General features: G+C 36.9%; 1 protein-coding gene across 1 annotated transcript in view; it reads left to right on the forward strand.

The window, feature by feature from the left end:
* Positions 1–13,656, forward strand: part of AXDND1 (axonemal dynein light chain domain containing 1) — a 79,539-nt gene that overhangs the window by 19,932 nt on the left and 45,951 nt on the right. Inside the window, exons 7-12 of the mRNA XM_046684467.1 lie at positions 553–609; positions 2,176–2,278; positions 3,567–3,688; positions 6,361–6,501; positions 7,479–7,583; positions 13,383–13,503. Of these exons, the coding sequence (XP_046540423.1) occupies positions 553–609; positions 2,176–2,278; positions 3,567–3,688; positions 6,361–6,501; positions 7,479–7,583; positions 13,383–13,503 (649 nt within the window). The remainder of the gene's footprint in view (positions 1–552; positions 610–2,175; positions 2,279–3,566; positions 3,689–6,360; positions 6,502–7,478; positions 7,584–13,382; positions 13,504–13,656) is intronic.

The following is a 13,656-nucleotide window of genomic DNA, read 5'->3' on the forward strand; positions in this document are numbered from 1 at the left end:
AAGGGGCAGAACAAAAGGAAATGCTTATTAACTAGGGGAAGAAAAAAGTTACATAAATAATAATGAATTTAAAGGATTACCATGTGGCTGTAATTGTGATACTCATTTAGGTGTAACAAGCACTACCAGAGGAGAGAGAGGCTGGGAGTCAGGAAAGCTCAGTTCTAGTTTCCATCTCTGCTTCTTATTAATTGTATAACTTGTTTAGTCACTTAACTTTATTGACTTCAGTGTTCTCAGAACATCTTTCCACCTTTGAAAATTTATGTTTTTTTAAAATGAATCAAGGAAATGTTCATATTGTGACATATTGAGGAATGTGGTTGAAGCTCCTTTACTAAAAAAAGTGTTCCACATATGATAGATATTATTACATCTGTGTCTGTGTATGTCTAAGGCTATTTAGGTGTGACCTTGTGTGCAAAGTGATGGACTTTCTGATTGCCTCCAAGCTTCTCACTTCCACGAGGTCTTGAGTTTGTCATGTTGTGACGTGATAAATGGGCCAGATAATTTTCTTATAATAACATTTACCTGTCTTATTTATTGCAGCAAATATACTACTCTCCTCACAGACAGTGAAAATAGGCTATTGCTCTTCCCATCCATGTAAGTACAGTTTATTTTTGAAAGTGTTTCTCAGAAAGAATAACTATATACATATATATTCCTCTTTCTTGATACTTTATTACATAAAAAATATTAAAGTTACAGCAGAACCCCAAGACAATAATTGCCTACAATTATGTTATCTAATCAATGTTTTCATTTGTCCAATTGCAATTTATTCAATTTTTGCATATTTATAATATTTAAGTGCTATAAGATGCTTTTATTTTTACAGTTTCAAATTTCTTTTTTCTGTTTTTAAATTTTATTTTATTGTGGTAAGAATACTTAACATGACATCTACCCTCTTAAGAAATTTTTAAGTGTTCAATACAGTATTGTTAACCATAGGCACAATGTCGTAGATAGGTAGAACTTATTCACCTTGCATGACTGAAACTTTATGCCCATTGGTTAGTAATTTCCCATTTCCCTCTCCCCCAGCCCCTGGAAACCACCATTCCACTCTCTGACTCCATGAGTTTGACTATTTTAGATCCCCCATGTAAGTGGAATCATGCAGTATTTGTCCTTCTGTTACTGGCTTATTTCACTTAGCATAATGTCCTCCAGGCTCATCCATGTTGTTGCATATTGCAGAATTTCCTTTTTTAAGGCTGAATAATATTCCATTGTATGTGTATATATATGTGTGTATATATGTGTGTGTGTGTGTATATATACACACACTACACCTTCTTTATCCATTCGTCCATCGGTGGACACTGAGGTTGTTTCTGCGTCTTGACTATTGTGAATAGTGCTGGTAGTGATCATGGGAGTGCTAGTATCTCTTTAAGATCCTGATTTCAGTTCTTTTGGATAAATGCTGAGAAGTGGGATTGCTGGATCATATATAAAATACTTTTATATTCTACATTTAACCATTAGTATTTCTCCATTTTGCTGATTCTTTTTTTTTCTTATTATCTCTCCTTTGTTCCTCTTCTTCTCTTACGTTGTAAAGTAACCAATATTAACAGCGTGGGGTTTCTCTCGCCACAGTTTTTCTATGTTCTTACAATCCTATACCATAGGTGTATAAAATTTTTTGAGGGGGAGCATTATTTTATTTTATGAAAAAGAGGATCATACTACTTGCATTTTTCTTGGGTTTTTTGTGTGTGTGTTTTTTTTGAGGAAGATTAGCCCTGAAGTAACATCTGCCAATCCTCCTCTTTTTGCTGAGGAAGACTTGCCCTGAGCTAACACCCGTGCCCATCTTCCTCTACTTTATATGTGGGACGCCACCCACAGCATGGCGTGCCGAGCGGTGCCACGTCCACACCTGGGATCCGAACTGGCGAACCCCGGGCCGCCGAAGCGGAACCTGAGCACTTAACTGCTGCACCACCAGCCGGCCCCAACTTTTTTTTTTTTTTTTTTTTTTTACTATATTACTGATATCCAACTAGATCAGTACATATAGGTCTAAGGCTTTAAAATACCATTAATGTTCCATGTTATGTACACTTTCTTTATACATATTATAATCTTTTTGCCATTTGAGGATGACCTATTTTTTGTAACCCTAATCACATAAGTCTGCCACCTTTAATCTTTTAGGAAACCTAATAAAAGAATAGAAGTGGTCCAGCTGAATGGCGTGATGGATACTATGCTTGAGAGGGCTGGTGTGGAAAATCAGGAATACACAGGGCCCACCAAGGTAACTGCAAAGGTCACTGTAACCGAGCGCGGGAGAGCGTGCGCTCTGGAGGTGGCGTGGCTGGACTGGAGGCTGGCCCTGCCGCTTATTAGCTGATGACCTTGGGCAAGTCATTTAATGTATTTGCGCCTCAATTTCTTCATCTGTAAATTAGAGATAATCGTATCTACCTCATAGGGTTGTTGTAGATTTTAAATCACCTAATGAATGTAAAGGGCTTAGAACAGTGCTTGGCATGTGGTAAACACTGTATAATTAATTGTTAGTGTTAGTATTATTGTATTACATTGACTATAAGGTACCATTGATTATATGACCCTTGTTATTTTATGTACCACTAAAAAACACTGCCAATTAAACCATGCTTTCTTACCACTTATAATTTTTATTTTGTACTTAGTGAAAGACCTCTTTCAGTCTTACATAGATATAGATTTTTTTTTCTTTATGAGGACTATTTCTTTTTTGTTTTATAAATTTTTATTTTTATAGAATTTGAAACTTGAAATAGACAAGTTTAGCATAAGGCACTCCTATGTAACCTTTACCCAGGTTCACCAATTTTTTACATTGTTTCCTATTTGCTTTATCATTCTCTCTCCCTCTCTACATATCTCTATATGAATAGTTTTTTCTGAACCATTTTGAAGGAAGCTGGTGACATCATACCTCTTTACCACCAAACATTTCAGAGTACACTTCCTATGGATAAGGACAATCTCTTATATATCCATAATACAGTCATCAAAATCAGAAAAGTTAACACTATGATAGTATTATCTAATATAGTCCATATTCAAATTGCAAATTTTATCAATTGGCCCTGTAATGGCTTTTATAGCTATTTTCCCCTCTATTTCAGGATCGTAGGATCACACAGTGCTTTTAGTTGTCATGTTCCTTTAGACAACTATAAAACAGTTTTTTGGTTTTCTTAACCTTAATATTCAGAAGAGCACAAGCCAGTATTCTGTAGAATGTTCCTTAATTTTGGCTTGTCTGATGTGTAGTCATGATTAGATTCCGGTTTTGTATTTTTGGCAGGTATAACAGAAGTGATATTGTGACCTTCTCAGTGCATCACATAAAGAGGTGCATGATTAGACATAGGCTTTTAAAAATAATGTATTATTTTTGTATATATATTTAGTTATAAAGGAAAATGTAAGTGAAATAAATTAATCAAGTGTTTCTAAAACTTATTCACATTTAGAGTGCTTGCCACCTAAAATGGTTTTTACTGACAAAACTGTAATAAATACTGATTATCTTATTTATCATTTGCCAGATGCACAAACTACTACATTTATTGAAGAAGGAACAGACCATTTACAATACAGTATTTCACGAACTTATTCGACAAGTCACTGTGGACTGTGCAGATAGAGGAGAACTGCTGTCTAAAATCAGGTTCGAGCTGCTATTGGAGTATCCCAGTTTCCCAGTGGATTTTATGTAAGAATTAGGTTTGTGTCTTCTTTCGAGAAGATCACAAAGTACACTTCTCTATTCTGTTGATAGTAAGGAGCCTAAGAGTATTACTATTATATTTTCTATAGTAAACATATAATAGTGGCGAACTTCCTTAAGGTGATTTCTGTTGGATGTTTGATACCGTATTCTTTTTATGATTGGGAGTGAAGTGCTATGTGACATAGTAGAAAGAGCGTAGATTCTGGAGACAGACCAATCTGGTTTCAAATCGTCATCTAGATGTGTGACCTTGGTAAAAGTCTGAGCCTTAGTTTTCTCATACGTAAATGAAGATAATAACTACTGCGAGAATTTTCATTTGTCTATTTTTTCATTCGTCAATAATGTTTATTGAGAGTCCACTCTGTGTCAAGCACTAAGATGCTTCACAGGCTTGTGGTGTTTAAATGAGAGCACAGCAGTAGGTGCTCACTATATATCATGATTATAGATGATGATGATAAATACTGTTATTACTGTAATTCTTCTTATGACCATGGCACTTTCCAAAAAGCTGAAAGGAATAGTAGAGTTATAAAATTGGGTTCAAATTACATATCTGCAGTTTACTTGCCATGGGGCCATAGGCAAATTATTAGATCTCACTGAATGTCTGTTTCTCCTGAAAGGGAATTAATAATAGAAATTTGCCCTATTTTCCCACTGTCTGATTTATGGCAGCCGAGTCCCCCTCTCTGATGGTGTTGACAAACTAGAAGCAAAGCTATTAATGAGAGACTAGTCAAGATTAGATACTAAGGAGTACTAAGGAGTAAGTTGTTGGAATACCATCAAGAGCTGGAGAATATCAAATCAGAATGAGGATAGGCTAAAGTCTGCATTGTCAATCTAAGAACAAAGCCAAGAGGGATAGATGAGGAAGCGGGGCAAAGGAACCAGATGACTGACAGTGTATCCAAACCTTCCTCTTATGAAGGGTAGGGATGAGTGGGACTCTTCCAGCTGATTTCAGGAGGTAGCTTCTAGGGCCCAAAATAGGGTGGGGTCCTATCCCAGGAAATCTAAACAGAAAGAGACAGGCAGGCAAATCAAAGCCAAAATTCTTTAAGAAAAGTTGAGTCTGGGGCCAGCCCAGTGGCATAGTGGTTAAATTCATGTACTCTGCTTCAGCAGCCCGGGGTTCGCAGGTTTGGATCCCGGGCATGGACCTACACATTGCTCACCAAGCCATGCTGTGGTGGTGTCCCATATACAACAGAGAGGAAGATTGGCATAGAAGTTAGCTCAGGGTGAATCTTCCTCAAACAGAAAGAGGAAAATTGGCAACAGATGTTAACTCTGGGCCAATCTTCCTCACACACACAAAAAAAGTTGAGTCAGACACTAGGGAGACAAAAATACTAACTCCAAAGTGCCAGAGATAGGATCAGAGTAGAGCTTCAAAGCCAAGGATTTAGAATAGGGTAAAGTTGGAGTTAAGAATACAAAGCAGATGAGAATAAGCAATGAGGTTTCAGGATGATTGCCGCAAACATTCATGATGTGTTTGTGGAATGGTGGACTCAGTAGGTCCAAAGTAATATAGTGGCCAGCATTTTGTTGTGGTAGGAGCTACCGTCCCTATATCGCCAATAGGGGAAGTCCTAAAGAAGATGTTTGTAAAGTTGATACTTCCGTGTGTGTGAGCTGCATACTTAGTAATAAACTCCCTGCCACTTAAGTGTTTAAGCAAGGGCTGGATAATCCTTTCTCTCAGTGGATGAGAGATTAAACTAAAGGATCATTCCAAAGACGTTATAATTCTGGGGTCTCAGGCTTAGGGTGTAATATCTAGATGACTTTCAATATAAATGAAGACCACTCAGTCATGGTATTTGTAATTTATCATCTGTGATCATTTCCAAATATTTTGTTTGGATTTATTCAGAAGCAAAAGAAATGACTTCTTTGTATTTTAGCTCTTTATTTTTAAACAGTTGGTATCTTTTTACATTTCGGTCAATTCGAGAAAAGTAATTTTTCTTTTTTTTTTGAAGGTTGGCACCTGAGCTAACATTTGTTGCCAATCTTCTTTTATTTATTTTTTCTTCTCCCCAAAGCCCCCCAGTACATAGGTGTACATTTTAGTTGTGGGTCCTTCTAGTTGTGCTATGTGGGATGCCGCCTCAGCATGGCCTGATGAGTAGTGCCATGTCCGCGCCCAAGATCCGAACCAGCAAAACCCTGACCGCGGAAGTGGAGTGCGTGAACTTAACCACTTGGCCATGGGGCCAGCCCTGAGAAAAGTGATTTTATTCATGAATTCAACTATTTATAAAAATCTCACTATACTCAAGGCACTCTGTGACATGGTTCCTATCATTATAGAGTTTATAATTTAGAAGAAGAAATAAAAGAAGTCCTTACTTGGTTTTACATCTCAGACATTATATACCAAATAATTATGACTCTGGCTGAAATTCTCCACAATTCGTTCACTTGTATGAGCATGGCAGGAATAGATCCCTTTCTTTTTCTACCTTGTTCTTCCCACATATCTTTTGTGAATGTCTGTTCACTGTTTCTTTCCTAGCATTACTTTCTCTCTCACGTATTTTCTGGCTCCTTTTCTTCCGCATGGTGTCTTGTTTTCCTTCTTCCTCATGCAGAGAGCGGTATGTACAAATGCTTGACCAAATTGCCCGGCAGATGATTGACTTCTACAAAGACTTGGTAACTCAGCGAATGATGGACCAGCGCATTTTAGAAGAATTGTACAATTTTAAGAATGTTATTGAGGAACTGACCAGGTAAAAACTGTGATTACCTTTAGCACAAAACAAAAGGCAAAGCCGTGTCTCTAAAGAGAGTAAAAAATATTCAGGGAAAGTAGCATGGCTAATGGTGAGGACTCTTTTGTTATCTTTTCATGTTTAGCAAGAGATCAAAAAGGACTGGATGCAGATGTCAATATAGATATAGAGACATGGATTGCACAGGTTAACGCAGAACCAGGGCTCTGTGTATGTACAGGGAAAAGACTCCTTTTCTTCCTTCCAAGGTAGAGATGTTTATCTTTTTTTTTTTTTTGAGGAAGACTAGCCCTGAGCTAACTACTGCCAGTCCTCCTCTTTTTGCTGAGGAAGACTGGTCCTGAGCTCACATCCGTGCCCATCTTCCTCTACTTTATATGTGGGACGCCTACCACAGCATGGCGTGCCAAGTGGTGCCATGTCCGCACCTGGGATCCGAACCAGCAAACCCCGGACCGCTGAGAAGTGGAACGTGCGAACTTAACCGCTGCACCACCGGGCCGACTCCAGAGATGTTTATCTTAATCAGGTTTATAGAACAATGCCATGATTAGGGTGTTAAGGTTCAAATCCCAAAGAGAATAAGCATTGTATAGCAATCAAGGTTAGAGATCATCTAACCTTGTGGCAAGATATTTAGTGACAAGAATGACGAGGATAGGATAGGCATGACAGAGGGTCCAACGGAGCAGCCTGGAGGCCTTGCCTGTCAACATCCGCCTTTACTCCATTCTAGAGGATCCCACACATCTTCTTTCTACCTTTTCTAGCCAGACTGATTCCATTGCCAGACCTGGCAAGATTCCATCCAAATGTACACTAGATATCTTCATTTGTTTTATGAGTTAGACAAGCTAGGAAGAGATGTACACATGATAACTGAGAAGATTCCTGAGTATAAAATCTGATTTCCTGGGTAGAAACTTTTTGGAGTTCTTCAACTATGAATATAAAATCTCTTTGCTCTATTTCAGGGAGCTGTGTCTGGTCCAGGCACACGATATGAAATTAACAAAGGAGGCAGAGAAGGCCCACAAGGATCTGGCGCAAGCTCTTTTAGATGCTGAAAAGAATGCCAAGTGAGTTACCAAATGTTGGCATTATGTCATACATGCTTCACATCTTGTGTTAAGAAACAAAATTTTATAGCAGCATTTGAAGGTTTTTTTATTGCAACAGTGCCCGGAGGAGTTAAACTATGTAATTTTCGTTACATATTAATGAATGCAGTTAAGGTACGTAAAGCTCATTACGTATGTGAACTCCTCCGGCACTGTTGTAATACACGTCTTGTAAATGTTTTGCTGTATGGGAGTTTTCCAGGCAGTATACCTAGAAGTGGAATTACAGGCTCATAGGATATGCATGGCCTTGCCTTGCTAGATATTGCCAAATGCTCCACAAAGCAGCTGTATTGTATATCCTCTCGTCTGTACATGAGAGTGCCCTTTAGCCCGTATCTTTTATCCGTATGGTGGGTGTGGAAAGATATTTAGTTTTTGTTGGCATTTTCCTATTTAGTAACATGAGTCTAGTTCTTTTTTAGATTTTAGTGAATCTACTACAGTCTTAATGTTTTTATTCTATTTCAAGGGTAGCAAACTTTTTCTTTTCTTTTTTGATGAGGAAGATTAGCCCCAAGCTAGCATCCATTGCCAATCCTCCTCTTTTTGCTGAGGAAGATTGGCCCTGAGCTCACATCTGTGCCCGTCTTCCTCTATTTTATATGTGGGACGCCTGCCACAGCAGAGCTTGATAAGCGGCACTTAGATCTATGCCGGGATCCAAACCCGCAAAGCCCAGGCCACCAAGCCAGTGCGCAAACTTAACCACTGAGCCACCGGTCAGGCCTGCAAACTTTTTCTTTAAAGGGCCACATGGTGACATATGGTTTCTGATGCAACTACTCAGTCAGCTCTGCCTTTGTAATGTGTGCCATTGTGGTGCAAAAGCCGCCAAGGACAACAGGCTGTGTTCCATTAAAACTTTATTTATTGACACTGAAATGTGAATTTATAACATTTTCATGTGTCAAAAGCTGGTTATAATCAAATGACACTTTGAGTAGCCCTTAACTAGTTGGACTTTCATATTAATTTCATACTCTAGAACTGAGTTTATAGAGAGCACTCTGTTCCAGATGTTGGTAAACGTTTGGATTGTCCTTGCATCTGGAGAATTTTTCCCCATCTTCTCCGCTAGTATGCATCTGGATAGGAAATATGTGAGGGCATTACGTTTTTGAAAGAAGTATAAAATCTAACCAGTCACTAGACTTGATTAGTTACAAGTGTAACAAGGTGGCTTTATGAATTTATGTTCACGTAGTATAAAATCTGAATTGATGTAAACTATCGGTGCCTTCAAAATTTAAAAAAAGAAACATTCAAGACTTTTGCTCTTCTGTAATAGTTCTGCCCTTAGCACAAAACATTGGTTTCTCAGTGTTTTTGCTTCAAAGAATGCCTAGATCCAAGTGACCCCACTTTAAAGCCAAAAGAAAATTCCAAGAGCAGTTCTTAAAGGAGTCAGAGAAAACAGTAAGCAATCCCTCTGTTGTCAGTGGTATACTAATGTGTCTGGTACTAGAAGGGCCCCCCTGAATTTGAACAAAGATACTTTTCCCCTTGGATTTTCTCCTACCAAAAAATCTAAATTATTGACAATAAAAAAATTCTTCTTTTTTTTTAACCATTAAAAAATATAAAAAGTAAAATTATAGATGTGAAAAATTAAAAATGTAAAATTCTCAGCTGGTGTACTATACAAAAAACAAGTGTGGGCTGGATCTGACCCGCAAGCCGTGCTTTACTGACTTCTGTTCTATTTCATTTTCTGTTAGACTTCTGATTACTAGAAGCTCTTGGGTACATATCAAAAGATACATCTGAGTGCATTTAAATTTTTTTATTTAATTAATTAGAAATAATATTATTATATTATCATAGAAGCAGTACATGTGCCTTATAAGAAAATTAGAAAATACAAACAAGCAAAAATGAATAAATAATATCACCGTCTCACCACCCATAGATTACTGCTGTGAATACCTCGGTGTATGTGTATTCTTGTGGACCTTTTTTCTTTGTACATGTGCACACATGCATTTTTTAAACCGAAATTGTATTGTATATATAATTACACAGCCTGGTTCTTTTTTTTTAAGTCAACAATCTCTACCTATTTCAGTAAATTTTCACTTCATAAATTGCCTGGGTCATATTCAGATTTTCTCAGTTATTCCTAATATGTACTTCACATTGGGTTGTCCAGACTAGTGTCCAATCTAGGACCACATATTGCATCTTGTTTTATGTCGCTTTGAATCCAGCATAGTCCTCTGCTTTTTTTTTTTAAATTTGTTGAAGAATAACTATATTTTTTAAATGTCAAGAAAAACACAATGTATATAAGATCTAAATTCAAAATATATTTACTTTTATTCTATTTTATTCCTTACTGGAATGAGAGAGGTAGCTTGATCGTTTTCTGCCCACTGAAGTACTCCTGTTTTCTGTAGTTGATTCACCTTCTTGTCTTAGTAGATAGCTGTTCTGTACTTTGTCTTCTATCCTCATGCCTCTAACATAGCTCTTCACCTTCTTTCGGAGCTGGTGACCTTGCTTTTTAAAGGTAGAAGCAAACAGGAGAGAACTCAGTCTCTCACCCCTGCGTCTCCCCACCCACCTGCATCTGTGCACACACCTTCTCTCTTCCTTCTCTTACTGGAGATGAACTGTCTCCTTTTTCAGGCCAGTCTCTCCATGTGTATGCTATTACATCTCCTCTTACCTAGTCAAGATATTTTCAGCAAATATTCCGCCTTTCTCCTGTATCATTAATGTTTCCCTCTCCACCTGATTAGTCCTATCAGTATGCAAATATACTATAAGTACTCCCATCTTAAAAACAACAACCCAAAAAAACCCCTAAAAAGGCTCCCACGTCTGTTAGGACCACATATCCCCTGCTAGCTATGGCTCCGTTTCTCTGCTCCCCTTACGGTAAACTTCTTCAAAAGGTTTACTTCTTCATACTCATTATCTCCATTTCCTGTCCTCCCATTATCGCTTGAACCCACTCCAGTCAGGCTTTCGCCTCCACCACTCCACCAAAAGGCACCTGTCATTGCATGCACCAGTGACTTTCATGTTGCTACATCCAAAGGTCACTTATCAATTCTCATTTAACTTGATTTACCAGCTGCATTTGTCATAATTGACCAGTTACCCTTACTTTCAGCATATTATACTCCTAGTTTTCCTTCTACTTTACTTTTGGCTCCTTCTTACTTGTATCCCTTGCAGGTTCCTTTTCATCTCACCAATTTATGAATATTGGAGTGCTCACTCTTTGGATCTTTCCTCTATCTATATTCACTTCCTAAGTGAATCCATTCAGTTTCTAGGCTTTAAATACCGTCATCTCTATACTCAACACACAAATTTATATCTCCAGGTTCAATCTTCTCCTTGAATTCCAGACTTGTATATTCAACAGGCTTAACATTTCTGCTTAGATGCCTAAGGTTCCCAAACTGAATTCCTGTTTTTACTCCTAAACCTACTCCTTCAACACTCTTTTCCCATTTCAGTTAATGGCAACTCCATCCTTCCAGTTTCTCCAGCCAAAATCTTGGCATCGTCCTTGATCCCTTTCTTTCTCTCACATCTCACATCTCTCCATTAGCAAATTCTATCAACTCTTGTTTCATTACATATGCAGAATCTTCACGACTTTCACTACTGCCCTCTTCATCTCTTGCCTGGGTATTGCAATAACCTCAGAATGGCCTTTTTACTTCTGCCTTTACACTACTATAGTCTGTCTATTCTCCCCACACCAGCCAATGTGATCTATTAAAACTTGACTCAAATAATATCATTTCTCTGCTCAAAATTCTTCAATACCTCTCTCTCTTATGGTAAAAGGCCATGCTTTAAAAAAATGGTTTATAAGACTAATCCTACCAGAATTTCTCTGAGTTCTCCTACTTTATTGTAGACATGCTCACCTTTGTGCCTTCCTTGAACGCACCAGCCAGGCTCCCACTTCAGGGCCTGGAATCCTCTTCCCCAGAGAGCTGTGGAGCTTCTTCCCTCCTTCCTTCAGACCTTGGCTCAAATCTTCCGAGCAAGGTCCTTCCTGATCCCCCTGTTTAAAATGGCAATATACTTCATACTCTTGATCCCTTTCCCTAGACTTATTTTTATCCATAGCACTATCACTACTTAATATATTGTTTAACTTTTTTATTTGTTTATTATCTCTTCTGAATAAACTTTATAAGGAAAAGTTTTTTTGGTTTATTTAGTTTTGAACACTACCTGGCATATGGTAGGCACTAAACAGATATTTGTTCAATGAATTAAAAAAATAAACTAGGACTTCTTTTGTGCTAATGTCCACTATAAGAACAAAATATCTTCTAAATCCAGAGAGAAGGGGAAGGAAGGAGAGAAAGAAATCTTACTTTCTTTAAAAATTGATGGTTCTGAAAGGGGATGGTTCATTTTTGTGTGTGATGAGAAATTTTTAGTAATACTTTATTCTGATTATTATTATTAAATAATACTGATTATTTTATTGAAAATTTAGAAAATACAGAAACGTAAATAAGGAAATAAGGAGCATCCATTATTCTGTCTCTTAGAGTTAACTACTATTAATATTTTGGTATATTTTTCTTTTTTCTATGTATTTTTTATGAAAATGAGATCAAACTGAAGATATAATTTTATCATTTGGGTTTTCTCATTTTATGTTATAACACAAAAAATTTTCCCATGTACCAAAGTATTGAGAACATGATCTTGAATTCACTTGAGTGTGTTTTCATCATAGAGCTTCATCATGTATTTTATTTTGCCAATCCCTGGTTGTTGCACATTGAGGTTGTTTCTGAATTTTTTTCTTTTGCTATTACAAAGCAGGGTCATTAATTCTCTTTTTAAAATCGAGGTCTAATTTTCAGATGGTAAAATGAACATATCTTAAGGGTATAGCTTGTTGAATTTTTATATGTGTATTTACCTGTGTGACACGTAACACGTAGGGTGATTAATTTTGTCTCAGTTGCTTTGAACAAGTGGGAGCCTCCAAACAGAAGGAGGCTTCAGGAGCCAGTGCTGGTGGTTCCTGGCTCTCACCAAAATTAGGAGAATTTTACATCACTGGCCTTTAATTCTTAAAGCAAAGTTAATATTCTGTAGGAGAAAGTGTTCCAAAAGGTTTGTGAGATGCTGCCAGTCACTTTAGAAATTCCGTGTATATGTTTAATCTTAGAAGGACTTTTAATTCTAAGAGAAGCTTCAGCGTAAGTTAGAAGGAAAAGGCATGTTCTGGTAAACATGAAGAAAAACTAGATAATAAAAAGGTACTTAATTATACTCAAGCTTTTGGTTGGTTGGTAGAGAATTTCTTTAAATCTTATTATATATAATCTAAAAATATAGTGGCTCACAATTATTGGGCTTTGTGCCTTTAATAGAGAATCCTAATTCTATGGGAAAAAAGCTTAACAATAAAACTACTATATTACTGCCACTTGCATTCTGAATTTTTCACTAGATATAGTATTGTTATACCATTGGAATACCATTTTGTAAAAATTCTAGTGAATAAAGAGTATGATGAAAAGTGTTTAGAGCAGGGAACAATATATTGAACTTTTTACTTTAAGACTTTTGTGAGATTTATAAATGAAATGTGAATATTTTTACTTCCACTTTGCTGTATATTAGTGTTGCTGATCTATCCAGCAATTTTATCGTAATTACTTTATGGTGAGTTTTAAAGGAAAAAATTGCCTGTTTTAGAACAAAACTTCTTAAAAAACAATATGTCTCTATATAGCTGTTTCTTAATTTTTCTTCTAGAATTGTAGAAGAATACCACGACTTATATACATTACAAAGAGGAAGGATGGAGAGCGATATTAAACAGCTAATGGCAGAAAGAGATATCTGGAGCTCAGCCACATATGATTTGGCCCTAAAGGTTGGTTCATCTGGAATCATATCTCAGACTTCTTTTTTGGCTCAAGTTTCGTTTTACAATTTTCTTTCTTTCTTTTTATTGAAGTATAATTGACACACAATATTATATTAGTTTCAGGTGTACAACATAGTGATTTGATATTTTTATATGTTA

Source organism: Equus quagga, chromosome 13 (genome assembly GCF_021613505.1).
Source record: "Equus quagga isolate Etosha38 chromosome 13, UCLA_HA_Equagga_1.0, whole genome shotgun sequence".
In the NCBI taxonomy this organism is placed as follows: domain Eukaryota; kingdom Metazoa; phylum Chordata; class Mammalia; order Perissodactyla; family Equidae; genus Equus; species Equus quagga.